The 24,025-nt window shown below is 38.2% G+C and overlaps 1 protein-coding gene across 2 annotated transcripts in view; it reads right to left on the reverse strand.

Moving 5' to 3' along the window:
• CHD2 (chromodomain helicase DNA binding protein 2) overlaps nt 1-22,216 on the reverse strand; it is a 95,993-nt gene extending 73,777 nt beyond the window's left edge. Inside the window, exons 1-6 of one of the 2 annotated variants that reach the window (XM_063313928.1) lie at nt 21,831-22,216; nt 19,164-19,229; nt 18,574-18,641; nt 15,044-15,091; nt 6,797-9,669; nt 6,317-6,454 (exon numbers count right to left, since the gene is read on the reverse strand). In XM_063313928.1, the coding sequence (XP_063169998.1) occupies nt 6,317-6,378 (62 nt within the window). In that variant the 5' untranslated portion in view covers nt 6,379-6,454; nt 6,797-9,669; nt 15,044-15,091; ... (1 more) ...; nt 19,164-19,229; nt 21,831-22,216. Of the gene's footprint in view, nt 1-6,316; nt 6,455-6,796; nt 9,670-15,043; nt 15,092-18,573; nt 18,642-19,163; nt 19,230-21,830 lie in introns of those variants that run through there. The other variant, XM_063313925.1, reaches the window with a different exon arrangement.
• Nucleotides 22,217-24,025: the final 1,809 nt, after the last annotated feature.

Raw genomic sequence — 24,025 nt, forward strand, 5'->3', positions numbered from 1 at the left:
AGATTATGGCAACCAGCTTGATTGATAACTGGCAAATAGAGGGAGAAAATGTAGAAGCAGTGAAAGACTTTGTATTCCTAGGTGCGAAGATTACTGCAGATGCTGACTGCAGTCAGGAAATCAGAAGACGCTTAATCCTTGGAAGAAGAGCAATGACAAATCTCGATAAAATAGTTAAGAGCAGAGACATCACACTGACAACAAAGGTCCGCATAGTTAAAGCAATGGTGTTCCCCGTAGTAACATATGGCTGCGAGAGCTGGACCATAAGGAAGGCTGAGCGAAGGAAGATCGATGCTTTTGAACTGTGGTGTTGGAGGAGAATTCTGAGAGTGCCTTGGACTGCAAGAAGATCGAACCAGTCCATCCTCCAGGAAATAAAGCCAGACTGCTCACTTGAGGGAATGATATTAAAGGCAAAACTGAAATACTTTGGCCACATAATGAGAAGACAGGACACCCTGGAGAAGATGCTGATGCTAGGGAGAGTGGAAGGCAAAAGGAAGAGGGGCCGACCAAGAGCAAGGTGGATGGATGATATTCTAGAGGTGACGGACTCATCCCTGGGGGAGCTGGGGGTGTTGACGACCGACAGGAAGCTCTGGCGTGGGCTGGTCCATGAAGTCACGAAGAGTCGGAAGCGACTAAACGAATAAACAACAACAACTGGGTAAGAACCCCATCCACACATAGTTGCAACCCATTACCTTTTCATAATGAAGCACCTGCAATATGGATTAAGACCGGCATCTTAATAACCTTCAGATAATTTACACACAGTTTCCATCAGTCACGGCCTGCACAATCCATGTCAGGGCAACATGGAAACTGTAAACCGAAATGTCTGAAAGGCACTAACCATCTTATGCAATACAGATGCTCTTTGTAGAGCTTTCAAAACCCAGCTCCACCAAAAGAAAAAGTTCACATTTTAGAAAAATCAATTTTTAATGAAAGAAATGTAATTCTAAAAAGTCACAATTGAAACAGGTACAAAGCAGATGAAACTAAGATGCAGTGAAAAGAGAAAGATCTGCACTTTAGAACAGATTTTCCCAACTTCTAAGTTTCCATGCATGCTGGACTACAAATCCCATCACCTTCAGCCAGAATAACAAAGAGATTATGGTATAACACGTGGCTTGAAAATTAATATAGCTTATATTATCTGAAGTTCATTTGGAAGCTATGTAGAGCAGACTATTTTTCTGTTTAGGAAATTAAATTCAGCAGTTGACCTGCTCCTATGATTAGCATGAATCCGGAACAAGCAAGCAGAACGAATGAGACTATCCATAAATCACATCTGAATGTTCACAAAGGTAACAATGGGGAAGTCATAAGAACAAAAAAGATAAAACTAGTCCTTCGGCATTCCAGAACTCATACATCTTAGCTAAATGAAATAACTTTTCTGCAGACTCTCTAAGAGGTACATAGGAAGAGATCTGTTGCATTGCAAGCATCAGTTTTTGCAAAGATTCAACATTTCTGTAGAAACACTGTGGTTCAATTTGACAGAATACTTTGGAAGTAGCAAGAAGACAATACTAAATACTGCATTACTATAATCCTTATGTCAAGCATCAAAACCCCACCAGATTGATACAAGACCATGCTTTAACTGGAGCTAGCATTGACCCCCAAATGCTTCTTTCAGGAAATCTGTGAAAGAAAGTATTAAAAAGAGCTACATATCAAGTGTCAAATGAATCTCTCAGATAAAAACAATGAGCTCCCAAGATAAAATGTACAACTGACCAGCAGCCTTGACTGCAAAGCATTCTTTTTAATTTAATCTATTTGTAAATTGTGTTTCATTTGAACTTTCACACAGCCATCCAGGTGCTCAAGATTACAGGGAATGAAATCCATCCTCTCTATTCAGTAGATTCAACCCTGTGAAATCCAGGGTTAAAGGTTTACCAATACTGTAAATCTTCCTCCCTCCCCCCAGCCACACACAAAAAGGTTAGCCCCTATTATAGTAAATCTCCTAAAGGGGTGGTGGTGGACCTTGTTGACTTGCAGACCAGTGAGATGTCAAATTAGACCAGCATCCCTGATAGAACAAGGTATCACAGGTTGAAATCTTGTGCAGAAATTAATGGGCTCAATTGTAGCTAAAGCTTTTGAGCACTAAACAGGCTAAGACTTCAAGGTTGTGTGTGTGTGTGTGTCTATGTCAATTCTTCTATTATTCCTTCATAAATGATTTGTGCCACAGAGAAAAGGGCATTTCCGAAGCCCAGTCTTCAAGTATTCTAATCCATTTCTTTATTGTGTAAACACTGTTGGTAAATACGCTGATGTGCTTTCTCCAGAACTTGCTAACAGGATTGGCAATTATATACTTTCTGTGTCATTCTTTCACAATCCTTCTGTATTTACCACGGCTTGATCATCTGGCAGCTAATGGGGGCAGGGCTAGCTTTCAAAGGAGCCCCAGACAAAAGAGGGGTCAAAGAAATTTGCACTGTGGTTCCAGCGGCTTGCAAGCACACGGCGGCTGGCGGCCGCTCACTCATCCTCTCTCTGGTCTCCTGAGCAAGCGGAAAGGCATCTCCAGCAAGAGGAGGAGAGAGGCTGGAAGAGACGGCGCAGGGGAGGCAACGTCATCCGGAAGGCAGGGCTCCAGCAGCTCCGGGCCCGCCTGTTACCAAGCGAGACGGCAGCCAACCACTGCCTGCGTCCAGCCCAAGATGGCCTTTGAACTCCCCACCAACTTCCTGCTGAGGTTTCCCCCCCCCTTTAAAAAAAAAAAAGAGTACACAGTGCAATGCAGTATGTGTCTGTCAGCTCTGCGGCACAAAGGAACAGCCATTTTGTGACAATCCAGACCTGCAGTACAATGCCTAATGCTTTATTATTTCACTCCCGTCCATCTATTCCACGCTGCCTGAGAATCAGCTGCTTTCAGGCAGAACATCAGAAATCCTCAAGTCTCAACATTACCCTCTCCGTCCCTTATTCTTCGCCTCCCCTTCAGATCCTCCTTTATGCAAGGGTGCTTCATAAAATGGCTGCCACTAGCTGAGCATTTGGTGTGAGCAGAGGGCTGCATGAATGCAGTCCCCACTTAGGTGTTGCAGGGGGAAGTGCTCAAAGGAGACCACCCCAAGGACCTCAACTGGTAGGGGTAGATGAGCATGCTTAGCAGGAACGATGCTTGACCCTGTATTGTTTCAAAGCATTCCACAGGGTTGGCTGGGTAAGCACACAAAGGCAGAATGACGGTTATCCTTGCTATAACCTGTAGCTTAAGGGAAGATCCTTCTAATGTTAAACTTGGCCCAGTCCAAGGCAGCTGACCCAGAATTGGTTATTATGGTTATTATAGCCCAGGCCAGTCATGCTAACTGCAAATCCACACTGAATTCAGACTTAGGGCTGAGAAAATATTTTTCGGGGTGAGAATGAGTCTGGGGTTAATGCTTGGGCAGAATTTCTGTCCCTAACTTTTACAGAAACATGGGGTGGGCATTTCCCCCCAGCACCTGCAATATCTGAGGTATATATTTCTAGCAGAAGCCCCTCATTTACAAACCCCTTTGTTAGAACAATGCATATGGCATTCTCCTCCTTGGTTTTAGGAAAAGGTGAAAATCTTCATTTAAAAAAACTTGATTTACACACCAAGCCTCATCATGCCTACTCACAAGCCCAGCCCATTGGGGCATGCCCCCTACACAGGCTGCTCCAGTAATTTAAATTTTAAGTTGGGATTGCCTTTCCATTCTTAACAGTGCTACTATGTTTTAACTGTACATTTTACATTGTAAACCTCTCAGAAAAAGCACTGCTACAAAGTGGTATAGAAATTTAATAAATTAATGGTACAAATGTGTTCAAGACCTCACATGGCTTTAATAAAGCATCCCTGAACCAGCTCATGTTGGGTGGTGGTTTTGCATCATTTTTTTTAAAGACTTCAAACTACTGGGTACATTCCATCTTGACCATAAATTCTGTTATGGAAGAAAACCAATGCATCACTTTTAAAAATTCAACTTTCTAGGTGGATCATTACCATCTCAGACATTTCATTTGCAACATCTACAGTACCTTTCTGCTATATTTACACTTAAGTGAAAAGGTTTGGGCTTGGTCAGTTATTTAAAAAAAAGCCCTCCAGGATTACATAAAACCACTTAATTTTGACAATTTATATCATACCAAGTTGTAGCTGAACATGGATGTGAAGCATACAACAAGCTATAATGTCCATTAGCACTATTTGAATACTAATTCAAGACACCATTAGTCAGATCTATCCTTTGAAGCTGTGATGTAGGAGTCAATGCAACTTTTGCTTCAACAATAAAGCATATGTGTTCAAAATATTCCCAGGAGACATGTGTTCTCTGTACAATGGATTTTTGTATTTATAAGCAAGGGAGGCACTTGGAATGGTTTTTCTTGGAAATGAGGGGCAAAGAAAAGTTGTTTTTCTTCTTCTAAAATCTGTAGTCATCCCATCCATCTCTTAAATACATCTTGCCCCCACCCAATCACACACCCATCTCCCAAACAAATGATGTCACAAATGGATTAGGTGCTGTTCTGCCCCCACTCTTATAGACAGGAAGTTTCAAATATGATGTACACAGAACTTCCAAGATGCCTTTCTAAAACGATTTCTGCACAAACACATCCCCCCAAAAAGTTCATTTTACAATATTAAGACTACCTGCAGCTCAGAAAATAAGCTTTAGAACAGAATCTTTCAAACAAGGCTCAGTTATGCTTTCACAGTTCACATGAGCTGAGTGGTGTCAAGGTAATTAGTCTTATTTTAATACAGTTGGGTGTTAACATTTTGCGTTATGCAGTACTCATAGTCTATTACCAAGAAAGCAAAACTTCAAGTGTGGATGCTATGCAAATAATATACCCAAGAGAATAGAGGGGAAAAGGTGAAAGGGCTCCTTAATCTAATCTCTTTTCATTCAACTCAATTCTGTTCTCTTCAATAGGTAGCTGTTCTCATCAATGTTGAATCTCCTTGTTCAAATTGTGAAAAAGTATGAACTCCTTTCTTTTAATGTGGATATTAGCATGCTAATTTCAAAACCAACTTTTTAACAAAGTCAGCAATTTGAATTTTAACACTATCTTTTGGAGTTGAGCTTCGATGATCTCAAAATTATGCATAAAAAGCCCCAAGTTCCCTTATGCCTTTATGTGGGAACCAAAGCAGCTTCTCCAACATCCAAAAATTGCAGGCAAATCCATATAGATTTTAAATTTTATGTGCCCTCTTCCATCTCATTTGTTACGTCAAAGGCTTTCCTGACAAAAGGCATTATTTCAAACGGTAATGTACAGAATGCGTTGAGAACCTGACCTTATAAAGTATCAGGTATGTACAACTGTAAGAACGTACAAGTTAATTTTAGGATTATAAAAATCTTCAAAACCTGAAAAGGGATACAAGGAACAAACCAGGAAAAGATCAATAAATACATTTCAAAAAATAGTATTATATTCCTCACAAGATAATTATTAGTTTCCATCAAAGTAAGGTCAATGTAATAGAAAAAACAATAAATTTACTTTTGCTTTGCCCTCCTCCAAATATCAACATACATATACACAGCACCAAAATATGCATTTAAACTACAAATACACAGAAACTAAGATTCCAAGAAATTATGTCTTAGATAACATCTTTTTGTAAAATAATAGCAATCCCTGTCAATGAGAAAATCTGGAAATACTGTATCAAAATATCCTAAAATGCTGAAATAGTATCAAAGTTCCATTAGCCCAAACTGAATATACCAGCAAGGAGTACCAGGCAAACACACAGATTCTTCTTTTTATTTTAAAATAAACATTTTTTCATTCATAGAACTTTCTGTAGTTTCTGATTTACAATACCATCAGGCTTCTGTCAGGCCTTCAGTTGAAGTTTAGACTCCACAAATTCTTCAAAGAAAAAAATCCCTTGTATGTAAAATGGTGCAATGCAGCAGTGAGAACAAGGTCATTTTTCACAGCACAAAACCCCTCAAAATGCAAAATTTAGCAGCTGAAACTGCATAATATACAGGGTTCCATCTGTGTAAAGGTGCTTTACTTTTTAAGTAGAGCTTGGGGCCTTTCAGTCACACCACAACTTTCAGAAATTGCTATCAAAAAAAAAAAATAGGGTGTGGCATATTAGCAGTCTCAAGGTCATTTCATAAGAAAAGAATCAAAAGCACTGAAATATATTTATTTCTCTTATGTACCGATGTAACCCAAGGCTGTCAAAAGGTAAACAGTGTGCTCAGAATAATTAAAAAACAAAATAAAAGTTGAGAGCTCATACCTCGATGCATGGCTGTGGACTGAACCCTCCTCTCCTTGGCTTTTGTCCGTATTTCTCATCATCTTTAAATTCTTAAATGTTAAGAGAAAGGTACAGGGATGGCTGGGTTTGCTTTGAAGTCCTGTGGCCAGGTATTTACTGTCAAAAGTTGAAAGAAAGGTAAGCTCCCACTTTAAGGTTTCAACAGCAATAACAAAAAGTCCCGACGCTGCGAAGCTTTCTTGTAACAATAATGCAGAAGGGACAACAGCACGGAAAAAAATTAAAATATTTATCATTTAAAAACAAAAAACGCGAGGGAAACACAGCCCTGGGGAGCATCCTACAAACTTTCCCGAAGTAACCCTGAAAGCAAGTATTCTCGGTATTTTATTGCGTCATTCCAGGATCGCTCAAATCGGTCGAGAGAAAAAAAAGATCCAAAGTAATGAAAAAGGGCAAAACCCCCTCTCAAATGATAGTTAATCATCGCCCACCTACCTGATCCAGGCTCCAGCGCCAGGTCCAACCCGATAATAGTTTCGGGTCGTGGGAAAACATTAGCTTCGGAACATTTCAAAGGTAACGCAGAAAAAAAAAAATCCCGTTTCTTTTTAAAAAATAACACATCCGAATTTAATCCCAAACGATCCGCATTCGTTTAATCGCCAAAGGCAATCATTAAAGCCATAAAAGAATAAAAGGAGGGGGGAAAAAAAGATCCGGAGGAAAAGCTCATTAGGAGAGCGCACAAAAATGGAGGTACGCCATGGCTTCCAAGCTGGGAAAAACAACGACCTGGGCTGCTTCTTTCTAACCAGGCGAAGGAAGAGAGTCCCCCAAAGCTCCTTTTCTGCCCGAAAAACGCTCGATCCCCCCTGCACCGGCCTCCACGAGAGACCAGGGGCCGCAGGAGCCCCTTGAGGACGCCCAAAAGTTAGACAAAGTTGCGCAAAAGTGGCGGAGGGGAGGAAAAAAAAAAGGCAGGAAGCTCAGCGCGCTCTCCAAGGCACAGCCGCCATCTAGAGCTTTCTTCCCAGCTCTGAGCTCTGCCTTTGATTGACACTCTCTACATTTACCCCACAACTCAGGTGATGTACCATAGACCCACCCCTTCATTTCCACCCAAAAAAAAGGGAGCCTCCATCTAAAGGGAGCTTACTCCCCATCACCACTATCTTCAGCCAACTCCCTTCTGTGGAGGGGGCAACTTAACTCCATCTGGTTCAGACACCCTTTCTAAGCCAAAAGAGAAATTATTGGTTGCTTTTGTTGGAAAGGGCTGGCTTAGATTTCTGTCCTTGGACTAAAATTACTTCCTCCCTGGACAGGAAGTGGTGGTACAATGAGCCATTTTGGAGGACAGGAAGAGGGACTTGGGTCTCCTGGATTAGCATTGGTAGTCTATTGGGTTGGCAAGCACCCCAAGGGGTAATTTCAGTAGAAATGATCTCTTCAATGGTTCTAGTTAGTTATGGGAAGCTACTGGCTTTAAACCATTAATTATAGGAGAATAATTCCAGATAGAAACAAAGTATTACTATCAACCCCTCAAGACTCAATGGCGCCTCCCTAGTGGTTCTATCTGGAAGGGGCAAAATGAGATCCATTGCGTTTAAATCATTCTGTATAAAGATAGTTGTTAAATAAACCCAGAGCCCTGGTCTTGCGATGTTTATTTAAACATAGCTGAATTATAAACATTTTTCAGCCCAACCTGGATCTCAGCACCAAATATCAATATTAACAAAATTGCTTGCAACTCATGGGCAAAGACAGAACAAGCATTCCTTCTTCAACCATTTCCATACTTGATTGCAGTTTTGGGGTTTTATCATGACCCTTAATATTTGGACACAGGTCTTGACCTAGAGCCAGAGATAGTCAAATGAGTCACAAATTCTAATACTTATAGTAGTCATCAGTTGCCATTTCTCCACACTATTTCAGTCCAAAAAAGGTCTACATCACTCAGTTTTAAGTGAACAACCTGATAGCAAAGTACTGAAAACAGTTGCCCAATTTCAGAGATATGGGAAGTTGGCCAATTAATACCATTATTCATACTAGTTTTTAAAACAAAATTAGATATAAAAGAAATTCTGTTAGCCTGAATTTCTGGTTTTTTGCGTAGAATTAATCCACCACTGAAGCAAACAGACATATTTAAAGATGGCTTAAATGGCCAACTATCAACATTTACTTCAAAAGCATGATTACCTGTTAATAAAGTCAGCATCGAACATTAATTTTATACTTTAGATATAGTTTCCCCTCAATAATTTTGTACATCAGTATATCACTAAGAAAATTAATCTTGTATGCAGCAATTAAAATGGAAAGTTAAAAAGATTTTAGTAACATAGTAAAAATGGTAAGATTCATTTTCATGGAGAACATAGACAGCTGAATTAAAATTTTGCCTAAGTTCTTTATCCAACTACTGTTAGTTAACTAGAGCATCAATGTAGCAACACCATGAATGCTATGGACACTTGTATAAACAGTAATCCAAGTAACATTCTGTTATGTATGATCAGTTACTATACCCACATGCAACAGTGAGGAAATATAAGTATACAGGTATTCAGAGAAGCAGGTGTCAGGTTTTAGGTACATGAATATTGAACCAGCCTTAGAAGGGTCCTGAGCACAGTGTCCATCCGTATGTCCACTGGACACATCATTAGATTTGTACTGTACTGTTTGGACCAATTCACTGATGTTTTACTAATGCCCATCTTCATTTAACCAACATTAAGCAGACATGTAATTCCAACATTATACAAGCATTAATAACAATTATGGAACACAGAACACAAAAACCCCTCCAAATTTATAATCTTATTGAACAGGCAAACTAAAGAATCGCTTGAAGTTTTGAAATAGTTGGTGAAAGTACTGAGTTCCTTCAATAATCAAACAGTTCTCATCAATATCAACAACAGAACAATTCATATAAGAATCTTTCAGCCTGAAAGACGACAAACAAGAATAAAAATGGAAAAAAACACTTTTATTTAAACCATTTAAATAGCAATGCACTTCTGCCAATTAAATAGGGGACAGACATATTTATACATTCCTGGTTTGCAAAATTTGGTCAGCCCATTCCAGCCCTTCATCCCCAACTGAGTGCTAATCCCAAGAGTCTGGAAACACACAATTTTAAAAAATCAGAATTATAAGATTACAATTAACCCAAATCTTCTGTAGTTTAGACAACATCGTAGTCCATGCTAAAGAATCCCTGTCTTGGATGGATATACTCAGCAATCATGCACTAGTTCACTTTCTCAACCTCTCAGCAGTGGAACTGCCATCTTGATTTGGAAATCGTAGTCTCCCTTTGAGTTTCTTCCTTTCTCTGGACTCTTTATAAAAAAAAATTAAAAGAAAAATGCTGTTGGAATGCAGGTAATTTTATCCTTAAATTTAAAATAATCAACATTTAACTGTCATATCTGAGCATATTTGAAAATATTTTCAACATATTTTTAAAAAGCTAAAGCAATATCAAAATTAATACTGTTGGATAAGTAGTAATATTTTAGTAATATTAATGTGCAGTTCATTTCCCTTTTTAAGCTTTCTGTTGAATCTAGCTTAGGAGAACTCCAAAGCTAACAGGTATTACTTCTGGAATTTTAATGGCCAACAATAAAAAGCAAAATGGAGGCTTCAGCATTGGAAAATATATTACCTTTGCAAGAAATAAAGCACTACTAGTGAAACCAGTAGATACTTCTGCTAACAATTTAACAGGTATCCAAAAAACACTAAGGAAAAGTACTAACCAAGTAACTTTATCAGAAAATAGAACTGATTGTATACAAAGTCCTCTCAGCTTGGTTTAGGGCTACTTATCTCCAATATAAGATTCTTTTATTTTGATTTATATAAGAAATACTGAAAAAATCTATCTACAATTTAATAAAATTCCTAACAATAAATGATCTTATTCTCTCCAACTATGCCTTACCAGCTGAAAGCTACATTATTTCATGTTTAGTTTTATGTGGACAACTAACTTGGCTCTTTTAATCAAACTGACATTGTAGCCTCAATATTTTCCTGTCCCTTCTTAACCAGGTCTTAATTATCCCCATCTGATTTCACTCTAAGGGCAGGATCCAACAGATGAAACAGCATCAAATATGCTTATTTGGAGGGATGAGATATTTTCTGTGGAATACCTAACAATTATTGGAGAATTTCAGCAGAACTGCTAAAATCAGTGTCTAAGATGTATTTCAGGTCAACATTTTCTTGAAATTGTGTTTTCAAAAAGGCTTCAGAATTTAACAAATTTCTTCCTCACAAAGGCACTGGCAAAACATTAATGATCCCGATAAACTGTGAGGGATAACTGGTCACTTAATACCTGGAAATGTTAGGGAATGGTTTATTTCAAGTTGGAACTAATATATCCAACTGCAGCTTAGTTTAACACATGATACCATTCTGAATGTAGCTAGCAAATAAAAAAATTTAGGCTAGGGATGGAGATCTGTAGTGACTGGTTCAAAACATTAAATGTTAAGTTTGTCTCATCCCTTGGTTGGCTATATCAAAAACCTTCCATTTTCTTACATCTACCCATTATCACACTGTACTGTAAATGCAGCAGCATACCAAAAGTCAAGCCACCATTTTGCTGCAACCAAGTATCTTAAAGGAAGCTTGGGTTCCTTGTATCCATCTTAGTTCTTCCCCTCACCCCATGCTAATATATAAATTATTTCCAATCATTTCAAACAAAAAAAATTGACAACAAAAATAAGTTAAATTAAAATTCACCCAAGTCAAAATCAAGCATTTAGCTTTTGCAGTGACTAGATATCCAGCAAAATGTTTGGTGGTAGCAAAAGAAGATCAAAGGGGAAGAATGGAAAGCCCTACATTTACCTAAAAAGTGAAGTTGAGAATACCTGATAGTTTCTCTCATTTATTATTCCAAAGACTGAATAGCATATTCCAATGTTTAAATAAAGAGCTCAACCACAAAACATCCAAGTTAACCTTTTTTAATATAATTATCAACAGAAATAGACTACTTATGTTCTATAATTGGGTCCAATCCAAGGAAGGGTCTGTACCACAAATGACACTACATCCATTCTACTTCTATGAAGAACACCACAATCCAGATGTACATGGAGCATTAACAATCTGGACTCTCAAATTTACATCTCAGGCATAAATAACTACAAAGCTTGGAATAGTTGCCATTCTCCTTTTAAGAAAAATAAAGGTGAATTTAACTAGCATTTTCTTCTCATAACTCAATCTTATTAATCCAAAAGGAAATGACAGAAGTGAACATTCTCTTCAAAACAGATCTACCTGCTTTCACTTTATAAACCTCACTGGTCCAACAGATTGTGTAACAAGTAACAACAGAATAAACACGTCAGGACACCCCCAGTATAAATTTATTTCTATTTAACTCCACAAATTTTTGATTGCGTAAAATATTCTTTCATAAATTATACTCTAATGCTTCAATTTTATAATTCTTTAGGTGTGCTGATAATGCAATACGGAGTTAATTACACATGTAGTACTGTTAAGGATGAAGCACTGTGTCAAGATTTAAAGCTTTGTTCAACAAATTAACAATAGTACGATAGACGTTATTATGAATTAAGGGCAAAGGATTCAAATTAACTAATGTAAATGGATGTGACCAAGTATTCTAAGCTGTATTTAATATGCACTTTCCTAAAAATGAGATCATCTAAATCCCAATTCTTTGCTGCTTAGAAAATCTGACAATTTTAAGAATTTCAGAATTTTTAATTAGCACAAATAAGTCTTTCTCAGGGGAAAAAAAAGTAAGGCTCAAATTTAACTCCAATCACCACTTTTGCAAAGCACTGAGATAAAACACTCATTTAGGTTTTGCCAGTGGTTCTGAAGAACTATGGGTGCTATAGAATGTTCTTCAGTAAGAATCTCAAAATGGAGCAGACTAAGAAACAGGGAGCAAACAATCTGTCCCAGAGAGATAAAAGTTAAAAAGAGGAAGAGATGTGGGACAAATGTGGCAATGAACAGTTAGAGGAAAAGAAAATAGAGGAAACATTGATTTTGAGGTTGTGTTTTAAAGGACCATCTATTTCCTTTTTACAAGCTCTGTTGGATGAAAGGTTACCTAGTCTACCATTTGATAATTTATTATATTTTTGTCACTATGGATGTGTATGCACATGCATCATGTTAAATTTATGGCCAAGGAACTAGCATTTCTTATCTTAACCTCCACTTCTTTATATGCATTCCTGAAATTCTGTGCTACAAAGGGGTATAGGACACATTTTAAGGGATACATTTTACTCACATCAACTACTTAAGATCTAACAGGACTGGCCAGTGCTCTATGGTTGCTGGTTGTCCACCACAGCTAAAATATGACTAAGAATTCATGGTAAAATATGTTTTGGGGGCCTCAGGCCACATGTGACTTAATTCATATTAACATTTGTCTGTAAAATGCTGGTTATGGAGTTCTGAAGCAAAAAAATAAAAAGCATTTATGACAGAACCTCAGCATTTAAATTAATCAGGGTGCAATGGGAAGAAGACCCCACGTAGACACAGGCAATTGTTGTTATCTTTATTTAACCACATTTCAGTTAAATAGACTGGAATATTTAGAAAATAAACAGATTTTAGTTGAAGATGCATAGAAATATATTTGAGGTCACTTCCATTTTTTGTCACTAGTTTCTCCTGTCTTCTTTAATGTGTACTCCTGTAGATTTGATCATACAGTCAAATTTTTGGATTTGCAAATATTTCTAGTTCTTGTTTTGTTTGTAGTGTGCTGTACTAGTCTGAAGATGATAATTTTCTCATCTATCAAATTATTATATGGTTTACATCATCTTGGATTAGAATTCCCAACAAAATTGATTAAGGGAGATGTGTGATATCATGAATTATAGTTCGCATTTATAATTCTAGATCTACTGCTGTGACTTTATCATGCTAAAGTCAATGCGATTTTCAAACAACCTTTTAATTATAATGAAATAAAGAGTTTGGGATACTGTGGCCTTCGGGATGCTGTTGACATATAATTCACATCAGGCCAGCTAGCAAAGCCAAATGTGAATATTGTAGTTCAGTAACACTGGAGGACTGGATATTCCTCTCCTGTGTCTTAGATCTTTTCAGAAGTGGCATCCTGTTGTTAAGCAAATAAAGCTTAATGATGATACCATACTAACAATTTCTGTACAACAGCTCTTGCTAAATCACATGATGAGTTGTTTGTCTGAAGCACTGCTTCCTAACTAGTGCTCTCTATATCAGTGAAAGCATAGCCACCACTGTATTTTAACTGCAGACCAATGTATCATAACTGGGTTGAGGAAAGCTGACCTGAACAATGTAGCATACAAAACTGTGGTTCTCAACTACTGCTACACATACCACAGGTGAGATGCAGGAGAATTCTAGGTAAGACATAGGGTAAATCACTGAAAATTTTAAGTCTTCAAACTTACCATAAATAATAAATATAACAACAGAATGCTTGAAAACATGTTAACTATCCTTCTTGGGATTGTTTAAGGGTTGGGAACTGCTGATATAGAGTCCCCCGATGGGAAGATATGGGCGGGGACAAATTGAATGAATGAATGAATGAATGAATGAATGAATGAATGAATGAATAAATAAATAAATAAATAAATAAAATGTTTTCATCACACAACAACATACTGATTCAAATGCAAGGTTTTGGAGGAATTACCCAACTTAGCTCTTTCAGTGTAGTTAATCACTTCAGAAAACCGTTTGCTCAATAGAACAGATTGAAGTAGCTACTGCACTCAAGTGCTATTATTGTTCAAGGAGGATGATCTGATTTTTAAAGAAGAATCTTCCTAGAACCCAAGTATTCATCACTGATAATTCTACCTTCATGCCACATTATACGTTGTATCCTGAAACACTAGTATACTTTTTGATCAGCAGGTTCTGTTGACTAGAGACAAGTATAACCCAAACCTCTTAAACTTTGTATTATTTAACATGGCCTTGCTTCTATCACTGAATAGATTTTGGGGAAAAAAACAAGCCAGTATGTTAAAAAAAATGTCAGTGTTACTGCAGTGATAGCATTGTAGAGTTTTTATATGATCACAAATATGCAATATGCAGCACTCTGAAAAGTAGTAGCTTTGGATTCTATGTATCTCAGTGAGTGTTAAAGCTCACTTCCAGCCCTGTGCAATAGGATGACTACGGACAATCCAGGGTATGCTAGAATGGACCTTTCAACAACTTTAAACTGGCGCTAGATTGCAACTTATTATGTCAAATTACTCTCAAAATTAACTTGTTCAAATGGTTTGTACACTCAGTAGGACCAAGTAATGCTTTTCTTGAAGCAAACTACTTTAGGCTAAAAATTAGCACACTTTATGTACAAAAACTGACAGCCAATAAAAAAGAAATGTACTGATAAAGGATAGGCTGACCCCTTCTCTCCAAAATGGTAGATTCAGGAGGGTGTATTTTTGTTATGCTATCTGGGAAAACTTTAAAACATACAATTTTCCTAATGGTAGCACAGAGTATTTTCCTCCAAGAGTATTACTGCTTGATTCTACTAAAATTATCCTGGATGCATGGTTCATTTAATTCATAGTTTCACAGTTTAAGATCTTTTCCACAAAACATGCTAAAACAAAGTTACAAAAGCACTCACAGTTATATAGTGAGATAGCAACTTACCAGTACGCCATCCAGCATCAGGTATTTTGTGGAATCAGTTCAATGTATCTGGAGAGAAAAGTTTATAAACAATTTGTATTTAATAAATTAATTTAGTATACCACCAATAAAATCCTATCTACATTTATTCAGAAAAGGTGTGATTTCATTGGGTGCTGTTACCATAAATACGTTCAAGACTAAAAAACAATGTTTTCTTCTTTCCTGTTTTCTCAAATAGGGACTTAACTACATTTAACTATGAACTTATGACATGATAGGCTTCTTTTGTGAAAGTCTGTGGGTATTATCAAGATTAAGGACTTCCTTATTTTACCTTTCTCCTGTCTTGTTATCTAGCAGCAGAAAAAATATATTATCACAGATCAATCCCACCTACCTCTAGAAACTAATCAAAAGTACAATGATCTTATTAATGATGAATCATAAAGCAGCCCTAATACAAGGCCCACTGCCTTTATGGTCTTTTCTTAAGAAGAGAGGGGGACCCAACTGCTCTTCGAACAATAGCAAAGTGCAAACACAGATGGATTATGAATGTTAAGTGCTGTGCAAGTATTGGGACTACTTTTCATACAGATGACTTTCAGAGCAAGTTTTAACATTGCAGCTAGACTTTAAACTGCAACCAATCAATATTTAAAATATTTTATAATGTATATTCAGGTAATCAATTCAAGTTTATTAGGCATGTATCTCGCCTTTTGTACAGAAACTCAAGGCGGAGTACTTAGAGCTTACTCCTATTTGTTCCCACAACAGCAACTCTCTGAAACAGGTTGGGCTGAGAGAGTGAGATTGGCCTCAAATCACCCAATGAGCTTCTGTGACTGAGGGTAGACTAGAGCCTATGTCTCCCATTCCTAGTCCAACACCTTAATCACACCATACCAGCTCTGTAAATTAATTTTTTTAAATTTAAAAATTTAAAGTTCTGTAACAGAATAAATTATCCAGGAGGAAAAAAGGCCAGGAAGCTAACCAGAGTCTATTATCAACCAAATGTGAGTCTGTGAAGTTATACAACACTGATTTAACATCCTTCATAATTCAGAATGAGTTTAATAAACCTGTATTTTTATTGCTAAATTCCAAGAGCAATCTTGGAACTTCTGTATGTATTGGACCAAAATTCTTAACTTCAAAGTACCAGAATTGTTAACATGCCATAGTAACTGACAATTTTGGGAACTGTAGACTATTTAGAACATATCAGCTTCAGGGAGTCTCCAAGGTATGAAACATTCTGTCTACAATTTTGAAACTTAATATGGAAGATGGGAAACTGATACATGTTAGGAAGATGATAAACTTTTGAACTTCTAGCGATTTAAGTATTTATCATGTGATAACCTATTTCTTTCATGTGATTTCCTTCAATAATTTTGGGGGACATTGCAAATTTAACAGATATACTGAACCAGCTTTTTCGGGGGGGGGGTTCTCTTTGTTTTTCATTGTTTTAATTTTAGAGACTGAAATATTTTATTATTCTGACCTCAACATGTAGTGGACTATATAATAAACTTCAGGAGAAGCACATAAAGGTAGATGATTTTTTCAAAAATACACATTACAGATAGTGCTGCAAATGGGATTTTTTATATTTTCTGGAGATGAACTAATATTTGCACACAAAACATAATGAGCAGTTAAAATTAAGAAATTTCATAAACACATAATAAGAAACAGAAATTCACATGCCTGTACTGAAATACAACAGTAAAATGCTGCCTTGCTGGTAGAATTACTTAGCATTTTGATTTCTCATACCCTGTTATTTCTTTTTTAGCACTGGCACATTCATAGACTTTCCAATAAACAGAATTTGTTATGCTATCAACTATTGGATGCTATAAACATCAACATTTCATATACTGATACTTATCCTCAAATTAGAACACAGAAAAACTGCTAAGTGCCCAGATGTTTTTTAATGCCACAGTACTTGCCAAGGGAATTAACCCAGAATGCTATAATGATCCACAATTCTAAAGGGAATTATGTAAGATCTAAGATTTTGTAATTTCCTTGGCTCTAGCAGAGTACAGTCTGAATGACTAAATTCATGCAGTATTATCCCTTTGACTGTTGATACTGAATTGTCCTGTTGTACCTTTTACATCATCACAGTTGTATAGGAAATATATTCCATTTACAAAGCAAATTAGAAGGTGATTTACTATTGAATTTTGTCAAAAGAAAATACGTCAAGGTCACCACCAATTAAAATGATGTAACTTAATGTTTCAACATTATCTGGTGCAGTAGCAGGAAAATCTAGATTTAAATCTTCCCTCATCCTAGCCTGAATGGTGATGTGTAATGGGCATGTATTACAACTCTGAAGAAGAGAAAAGAGGGTATAAACATGTGAATTATTTATTCTCAAAATTTATTATATGTCTATAAAGTTTGTCTTAAAAATGTCATAATGGATAATTTTTCCCAGTTTTCTGTTCATTCTTAAAATCATTTAAACTGAAATGCAGTCTAACCAGGTTAATTCCTTTGCAGAAATTATTTACTAGTAAAATAAAGGACTGCATTGTTTTTCTTAGTATTTTATGTTTAATAATTTGCTATATTTATACTTCACTATTATATTACTAACTAGCCCTTACTGCAAATGCAATGAATAAAGCCAGGTTCACCATGTGAAGGTAGCATCTTACATTGATAAAACATCATTCAGTTAAAACAACTTAAAAGGATTGAGTTTTAGTAAATACAGAAAAAAAAATCTAAACAGCTAATTATCTAAAGCTTGATCAATTTGAGAGCAAAACACTAATCTTAAGTACTTATTTATTTTTTAATTTTTCAAATGTTAACCAAATTGAGAGTCAAAATTCTATGACTGAATTCTATCACCACTTTCCTGTGCTCATAATTTATCAATATCTCATATCAACAGTCAATTACTATTCAATGTTGACTTATTTATTATTCAAATTTTGCTACCGCCCATCTCCCCCAAAAGGAATTATGCAAAGAAAAATGTACTTGAGATTATTATAGGATACATTTTATATATTAAGTCAATGACTGTGAACAAACTTGACTTCATCATGGTGACTTCAGGCTTTTAATATAAAATTTAATAAATTAATAAATTGATACAACACTGAAATCAGCAATCAGAGAATTGGGACTATCACAGTATTTAGGAACACAGGCTAAGTCTAGTTAAAATTTCAACACGTCCATGAAAATTAAATATAACTTTAGATTAATATATGCTATTCATTGAACATTTAAGTGTTTTGTAATAGCAAAATAATCATTTCCAAATGTTTGTTGTTAATTTCATGCCTAGCGCTAGAAGTATTAAGAGATTTAATTTTTAACAACAACAAAAAAAATGTAACCGCAGCTTGTAGTAATATTGAAAATACTAGCCTTTACATTTAAGGATTGGAAGGCGATTTCAAATTCCAAACAAAGATTCTGTTAAAGACATAAAGGCTATAAAGAAGCAAAGATGTAAAGCATCTGCATTATTCAAATAAGAATAAATTAAAAAATACCTGAAATAGCAAATATGTTCTCCTTTAAGTCCATCTGAATCCTTCTAGTTATTAGACGTCAGGGAAATCTTTAAAGAAGAACATATATGAGTCAAAAATGGCATTCAACATAGACATCAAAAGACTTAAAGCGGAAAAGCTACAGAAAAGTCATCCCTCAAACATGCATATATATTTTTACATTTTCTAAGCATGCAGAATGCACATTTTGGATTTAAGTTGATCGTCCTTTTTGTACAAGTGTCAAGACTACTCTTATTCTCATTCCAGTGATAAGTATGAAACTTGATCATAAATATGTATTTTGAAAATGAGAGTAATTTACTTATATGCAAGTTCCCCAGGCAAGTTTCAACTGCAACCTTATATTCTCCAATACAGATATTTAGAAGGTATGTACCAGTAAATCAATAGGATTTCTTCTAAGCAGATGTTTTTAAATACATAAAATTCACCCTTTTTTTCCAACTATGATCAGCTAAATTAAATATAGCCACGCTGAAGTTTCAATTTTACTCTTTTTAGGGTAAATGTTATATATGAAGGACAAGTTTACTCAAAGCTGAGAAACAAAATGAGTTAATTCTTACCTACAAAAATTCTGGGCAGCTCTTAAAAGCCATCTGTTATTGAAGCGGCAAATATTCACAGAACACCTAAAGAAAAATATATTTGGATTAATCAAAAATGTTTTCTCTCAACATATGCAGATATCTATTAAATAAAATACTTGAAATTATGGCAGCATTTTCTATATAGTTAAGCACTATTTCTTAAAGTTTCTCATAGGCTATAATAAAAGCATTACAAGCTTTCTGCTTAACAGTCTTTTTTACCACCTCTTAAGGGGAAGACACAACAGAAGTGCCGTAACAGATCCCAAAACCAATATTCATGCAAGTATGAGAAAAAAGCCAAATATGCTTAGCTTTCTCTGAGAATAAGATTACACACATTTAAAATATTTCTGTCTGGTTGAAACTAAGAATTAAACTTATCTCTTAACTGAGATTCCACCTGAGATGATTTTGTAATGCCACTATGAGAGTGAAGTTTTTATAGTCCCCAGAAGTATCCAAATTTTACTCCCTTAACGTTTACACCTCAATTTAACCTGATTTTCTTGAACTGATGTAAAAAAATTCTTGGCCATTTTTAGCTTTATTTTAACAATTGATTTATTATTATTTTCCAATAATTTAAGAAGATGTTGAAATCCATAATCATAATTTTAAAGCTTCAGTGAAACCTCATAACTACTTATTCAATACAGAATCTTTTAAAAAAATGTTTCACCACAGCTTTTGGTTGCTTAATCAGTTGAAGCCATTATGTCTCCAAAGAATTTTAACAATATCTGCTAACGTTTTTAAAACACAGCAAATATTTGCTCCATGCTAGAACTTTCTTATCTGGTAAACTTTTAACAGGACTGCAAGTCTAAGAAATACTACATATTAATCCAGCAGGAAAATAAGAACACTAAGACAAAGACAAATTAATTAACACAAGAATTTAAAAAGTGAACAGCCTATTGTCCAAATGTTCATTTTAAACAGTTAAGTTCCAAACATTAAGGACCTGAAATCAATGAAAAATTAACTAAGCATTTTATTTAAGCTTTTACTATAGATTAATGAAGAGAAGTTTTAAAATTAAATTTGTTTGTATAAGAAAAATGCCAGAAAATTCAAACTTCAATACCACACTTCACAAAAAATGCATTCTCCGACTTTTAAACTGTTTTCATATTTACTTCAATACATTACATATAACTAATTTTTCACTCATTATCTACTCTAGTTCTAATTTAGCTTACTCAATTATATAACTGGTATACTTCTAAAAGATGCATGTATTTAAAGAACCTCATGTGTTTCATCCTAAACTATCATTAGCATCTTTCTTTTTGGATAAGGTGTTTTTAATTTTGTATCATTGACCAAAAAAGTAAACAGTCTTGTTTGTAAATTCTTTCCGCATACCTAGTTTAGAAAGAGTTAAATGCCAACACCCAAATACAGAAAAACAAATTTGTTGGAGAGAAAGTGACAGCCATGGCGTCTTTTGTTCTTACAAAAAAAATAAACAGGGCTGTTTCCCCCTTTCAGTAACAATGGAGGACACCCACTCTTTAAAGAACTTGAGACTTTGTCGCAGACATACTGTATGTGGAATCACAGTATACCTTTCATTTCCCTGCCCCAAATATTTTAAGAGGGTGTTGTCCCAATTTGCTGCAGACCCCCCCTCTATGTAGCTCCATAGCAAACTATCCTCAAATACCTGCCCTTCAGTTATTTATTCTCCTAAGAAAATCTTTTACAGAAATCCCACACACAGACCTTGCAAATCTGTACTGGGAAGAACTGCATGGACCCTGGATATTTGGGTGGTGGTGGGGCATATAATCCCTGGATTTCTGCTGGGTAAGGGAGGGGGAAGAAAGGAGGAAAACTGCAGTTCCAATGGCGGCTCTGGTTTGACACCAACCTCCTTGAGTGTCAGGCTCTGCACCTAACCAAGAATCTATCCGGAACCCCCAATTCAAACTGAGGGACTCTCTAAAAAACGGAACCGGAGGAAGTTTTAACAACCCCTTACAACGATGAGAAGAAAGAAAAAGCCAGTTCCTTTTTAATACCCCCAACCTTGAATTCCAAATTGTTTTTATCCCTAGAATCCCCTCACTGTACCCCCCAATTCGTTTTAGGAACATCCACAACCACAAATGTGGACATTCACATCAAACGACACCCCAGCAAGATCAACGAGGGATCCCAACTTCTCGCCCATCTCCTCGCTGGGACCAAACCCTCTTCTTCTAAAGTCCTCCCTCACTGGAGTTGGGGGGCCACTCCAAGACTAGGGGAGAAGGGGGTTCCCCGGCTCTTTCTGCAAGAAAACCCCAATCCTAGGAAGGGACCGGGAGGGGGCTTCCTTCCTCCCTTCGACGCCCACCTTGGAAGAGCAGGTCTTACTCCTGACGGCGGGAAGCCTCGGCGCCCCGATTCTAGCTGGGGGAGCCCCTTCCCCTTTCGAGGCGCCTGAACCGGGTTTTTCCCGCGGGACTCAAGCAGGCAGGCAGGGTACCCGTGTTACTGCCGACGTTCCCCCCACCGCACCCGCCCGCCGTCTCCCAGGCGGCTCCAAGGACATCTTGTTTTCCTTCTCAAGGACAAAGAGACAATGGCGGAGGGGGGGGGCAGAGAAGGAGGAGAGGGACCTCGCAGGGCGGCAGCAGAGGCGATACTCACCGTCCTGAGGGGTAAAGCCAGGCGAGCCGAGCGGGGCATGCCGACCGGCGACACCCAGGCGGGCGGGCGAGCCGAGGCTGCTCTGCCGCAGCGGCTGCTCTCTCCGCGCGGGCTCGCCTCGCCCGTCGCGTTCTCAACCGGGACAGGACACCCTCCCCCCTGCTCGGGAGCCCTGGCCAGCGGAGCCCCCACCCCTGAGGCCGCTCCCGGCCCGGGAAGGTTGGCGGGACAGGCGCCCCCCGAGAACGGAGGGGGAAGAAGCCGCAGCTGCCAGCAAAGCGGCTGCCTCCCCGGCCATCTTGCGCCGTGTGCGAGCGTGTGTGTGAGGGAAGCCTCTGCCCGTCTTCGCCGTCTCTCCGCGAAGCTTCCCTCTCCTCCCCTCCCCCACCCGCGCCCCTGCCCAGACTCCCAAAATGGCCGCCCTCGCTCCCTCAGCCACTACTGCGGCAGGGAGGGAGAGGGGGCAGGGCCGGCGCGCGCCCAGGCCTCCCGCCACTACGCCTGCGCCCTGGCCGACTCTTTATTGGCCCGCCTGCCTGCAGAAACCCATTGGCCGCCTTCCTGGCTCGAGCTCGCGCTCGCCTGTCCCTAGGCTACGGCTCGCTATTGGCTCGCCTCCTTCTCTCTCTCTCTCTTTCTCTTCCTCTCTCTGTTTCCCCCTCCCTCCGCCCACGCGTTTCGTCGTTGTGTGCACCAACGGCGGCGCCCCCCTCCTTTTCTTTTCTTTTTTTCAAACCAACTGCACTGAGCTGGCTGGCACGACTCGCGTAACAGGCTCTGATTGGTCCACGGGCAGCTGCTCTCGCGCTCTCGTTCCCGCAGCCGTTGTCCGGCCCCTCCGATGACGAAAGGCCTCTTCAAGGTGGACCCCCTCCTCCGCAGAGAGAATAGTAGGGGGAGGGGGGAAAGGGAGGGGAAATCTTGCGTCGCTGATTGGTGGAGGAGTTTAAAGCGGGACAAGCGTCCCTTTCCCCTCACGAAGATCCCACCTGGATGCGCCCCAGAGGCTCGTTTGTGGACGCGCGGCTCTGTTACGGCTGTGTGTTTCTGCATCAACACCAAACATTTGATGGATTATGGACCATCCACTTGCTGTTGACTTGAGATAGACCTCCAGCAAGACCTGACCTCAACCTGCTCCTCCTCCAGATCTTCCAACAGTGCCCCCATTGCCTGGGTCCATCCATCTTGCTGCTGGCCATCCTCTTCTGCTCTTTCCTTCCATCTTTCCCAGCATTATGGACTTCTCTGGGTCTTTGTATTAATTGATTGAATGGTTATATGTCATCAAGTCATTGTTGACGCAAACACAGAGATAGAGCTCCAGGAAGATCTGTCCCCAACCTGGTCCTTCAGGTCTTCCAATGGTATCTCCATCATCACTGTAATTGAGTCCATCCATCTTGCTGCTGCTCATCCTCTTTCCTTCCATAAATCTTTTCTAGCTTTATGGACTTCTCCAGGGAGCTGGGTCTTTGATTGATTGAATAATTATATGCCGTCAAGTCATTGTTGACTCTTAGCAACCACTGAGATGGAAGACTTCCAGGAAGATCTGTCCCCAACCTGATCCTTCATATCTTCCAATTGTACCTCCATTGCCACTATAATCGAGTCCATCCACTTTGCTATGGGTCATTCTTTTTTTCATTCCCATTGATTGGTTGATTATGTGCCACCAACTTGGTGTTGACTCTTAGAAACTATAGAGATTAGACGTTCTCCAGGAGATCTCTTCCGAACCTGGTCCTCCATGTTTCCAGTGGTGCAGCCATCACCATTGTAATTGAGTCTGTCCACCTTGCTGCTGGTCATCCTCTTTCTTTCCAGGTTTTCAGCATTATAGAATTGTCAAGAAAGTTGGATCTTTGCATAATGTGTCCAAATTATGATCATCTGAGCCTGGTCATTTGTGCCTTGAGTGAAAACTCTGGGTTGATTCATTCAATAATCCATTTGTTTGTTTCTTCAGCTATCCATGGTATTCTCAGGAGTCTTCTCCAACACCTAAGTTCAAAAGTATCCTTTCTATCCTGCTTCTTCAAATTCCAATTTTTGCTTCCATGGAGTGTCACAAGGAAAACAATTGCCTGCACGATTCTGATCTTTGTACACATAAGACACATCACAGCATCTGAATACCTTTTCTAAGGCTTTCATTTCTATCAAGTGCCAGTCTACATTACATTTCCTGA

Source organism: Candoia aspera, chromosome 13 (assembly GCF_035149785.1).
Source record: "Candoia aspera isolate rCanAsp1 chromosome 13, rCanAsp1.hap2, whole genome shotgun sequence".
Classification (NCBI taxonomy): Eukaryota; Metazoa; Chordata; class Lepidosauria; order Squamata; family Boidae; genus Candoia; species Candoia aspera.